At 36.0% G+C, this 2,050-nt stretch overlaps 1 protein-coding gene across 1 annotated transcript in view; it reads left to right on the forward strand.

Moving 5' to 3' along the window:
* Positions 1-980: 980 nt before the first annotated feature.
* The window catches only part of LOC107576316 (E3 ubiquitin-protein ligase UBR2-like), a gene marked incomplete at its 5' end in the record, with an annotated part of 9,967 nt that continues 8,897 nt past the window's right edge, over positions 981-2,050 (forward strand). The window contains one exon of the mRNA XM_016262514.1: positions 981-1,214. Within this exon, the coding sequence (XP_016118000.1) occupies positions 981-1,214 (234 nt within the window). The remainder of the gene's footprint in view (positions 1,215-2,050) is intronic.

Genomic DNA, 2,050 nt, shown 5'->3' on the forward strand with positions numbered 1-2,050 from the left:
AAAGCTGTTAATCCAGTCTTTAGTGTCACATGATCCTTCAGAAATTATTCTGATATGCTGCTTTGCTGCCTAAGAAACATTTCCTCTTATTATTAGCAACGTTGAAGACAATTGTGCTGCTTAACATTTTTGTGGAAAACATTGTTCATTTATTATTCAGAATTATTTGATGAATAGTAAGCTCAAAATAACAATTTTAGGTCGTTAATCTCACTTTTGACTGATTTAATGCATTCTTGCTGAATAAATGTATTCATTTCTTTAAAAAAGCCCAAACTTTTAAATGGTAGTTTATAAACATACATATGAGATTAACATCTGATGCATTCTATGTTAAAGCATAAAGTTGTGAGGTCTTGGCAGCTAGAAACAACTAGACTCTCCTTGCCTTGATTAAAAAAAAAAAAAAAAAACTTTTGTGTCTAATTTAAGGGATAAATAATGTGAAGGTTGATGCCTGAACTTCATCTGGCATGTACATTCTGAAAAGGAGAGAAAAACATAATGTGATGAATTTGTTTCCCATTTGATTCTCTGGAAATAAGCAGTAGCACATGGTAATGTAACTAATGTGTATATTTAATATTATTTCCAACTTTTCTTTGTCTACCCACAAAAAAATACTGCTATTGTGAAATAAGGTTTTGGTCATACCACACACCTCTAGAATGATCTTTGTGTCATTGTTCAGCTTAGTACTTGCAAGAAAATGAACTTGTGTGGGAAATGTTTTAGAAAATGACCACGTTCCAGGCCATGCAATTATACAACAGCAGTGCAATCAAAGACTGGCCACCTGACCACTAGTGTTCTTTTTCAAGCCTGACCTTTGTCCACCTGACTTGTTTACTTTGCCAATTATGGGTTTAGTTAATTTTTTTGGGCTCTCTGTGTTTGCTTTTGCTCTATAGCACTGATTAGCAGATACTTATTTATTTAAATTTTTTTGTGTGTCTAATATTTTGCCCGTCTGTCCATAGAAATGGCTGCAGGTGAGCAACCTGCCCAAAGAGGTGTACCAGCACTTGGCCTGCTACGTCCCCAAGATCTACTGCCTGGGCCCCAACCTGAACCCTCAGAATGAGGACCTTCTGGCTCCGCTGCTGCTTCAGAGCCCGCTGGAGTGGTACCTGTGCGGGGAAGAGCCGTCCGTGGGATTGGCCAAGCTGGAACAGAACAACCAGCCCTCACAACTCTGTGGCCATGTGTTTAAAGTGGGAGAGCCAACGTACTCCTGCAGGTACAACGTCAATACTTCATCTCTTTCTGATCCGCCCAAAGAAGGGTTGATTCTCATCTAGACTGCATTCACAATGATTCTTAATTTGTTTGATTTCAAAAGGCAATGAAGACAAGCCGTTGTTCCAAAACGTAGTGAGCTGCACATTCATGATTTAATAGGTTTTGGAATCTTTTTTTTTTTTAAAGAAGTCTCTTATGCTTACTAAGGCTGCATTTATTTGATCGAAAATACAGACATTTTATTACCATTTTAAACAACTGTTTTCTAAGATAATATATTTTAAAATTGAACCTGAATTTTTAGCATCATTACTCCAGTCTTCAGTGTCCTTCAGAAATCATTCTCTTCAAATAAATGCTGTTCTATTGAACTTTCTATTCATCAAGGAGTCCTGAGAAATGTCATGTTTTCCACAAAAATATTAAGCAGTAAAAGCTAATATGAAGAACCATTATTAAAAAATGAGGATCAAAATTAATTGATGATAATTGAGCATAGGGCTGGACATTAATTCAATATTAATATGTATCGCGATATAATTTTTTTCAATAACGGTGATATGATTTTTAAACACATTTCCGATATTTCGATATACATTACCAGTGTTTCCCATACATTGATTTATTTGTGGCGTTTGACTTCGTTGAATAAACATGAGCACTGCACGTTTCAAAATCAAAACGCGTCTCGGGTGTTTTATATGAATGTATCTCTGAAGGGAACCGACTGTCAGAATAGTTTAGATGGCATTTTTATCTGATAAAGTAGCGTTCATGAGCGGAGCTGCTTTGTTTACAGCCATTACTG

Source organism: Sinocyclocheilus grahami, unplaced genomic scaffold, assembly GCF_001515645.1.
Source record: "Sinocyclocheilus grahami isolate Dianchi unplaced genomic scaffold, SAMN03320097.WGS_v1.1 scaffold3493.1, whole genome shotgun sequence".
NCBI lineage: Eukaryota > Metazoa > Chordata > Actinopteri > Cypriniformes > Cyprinidae > Sinocyclocheilus > Sinocyclocheilus grahami.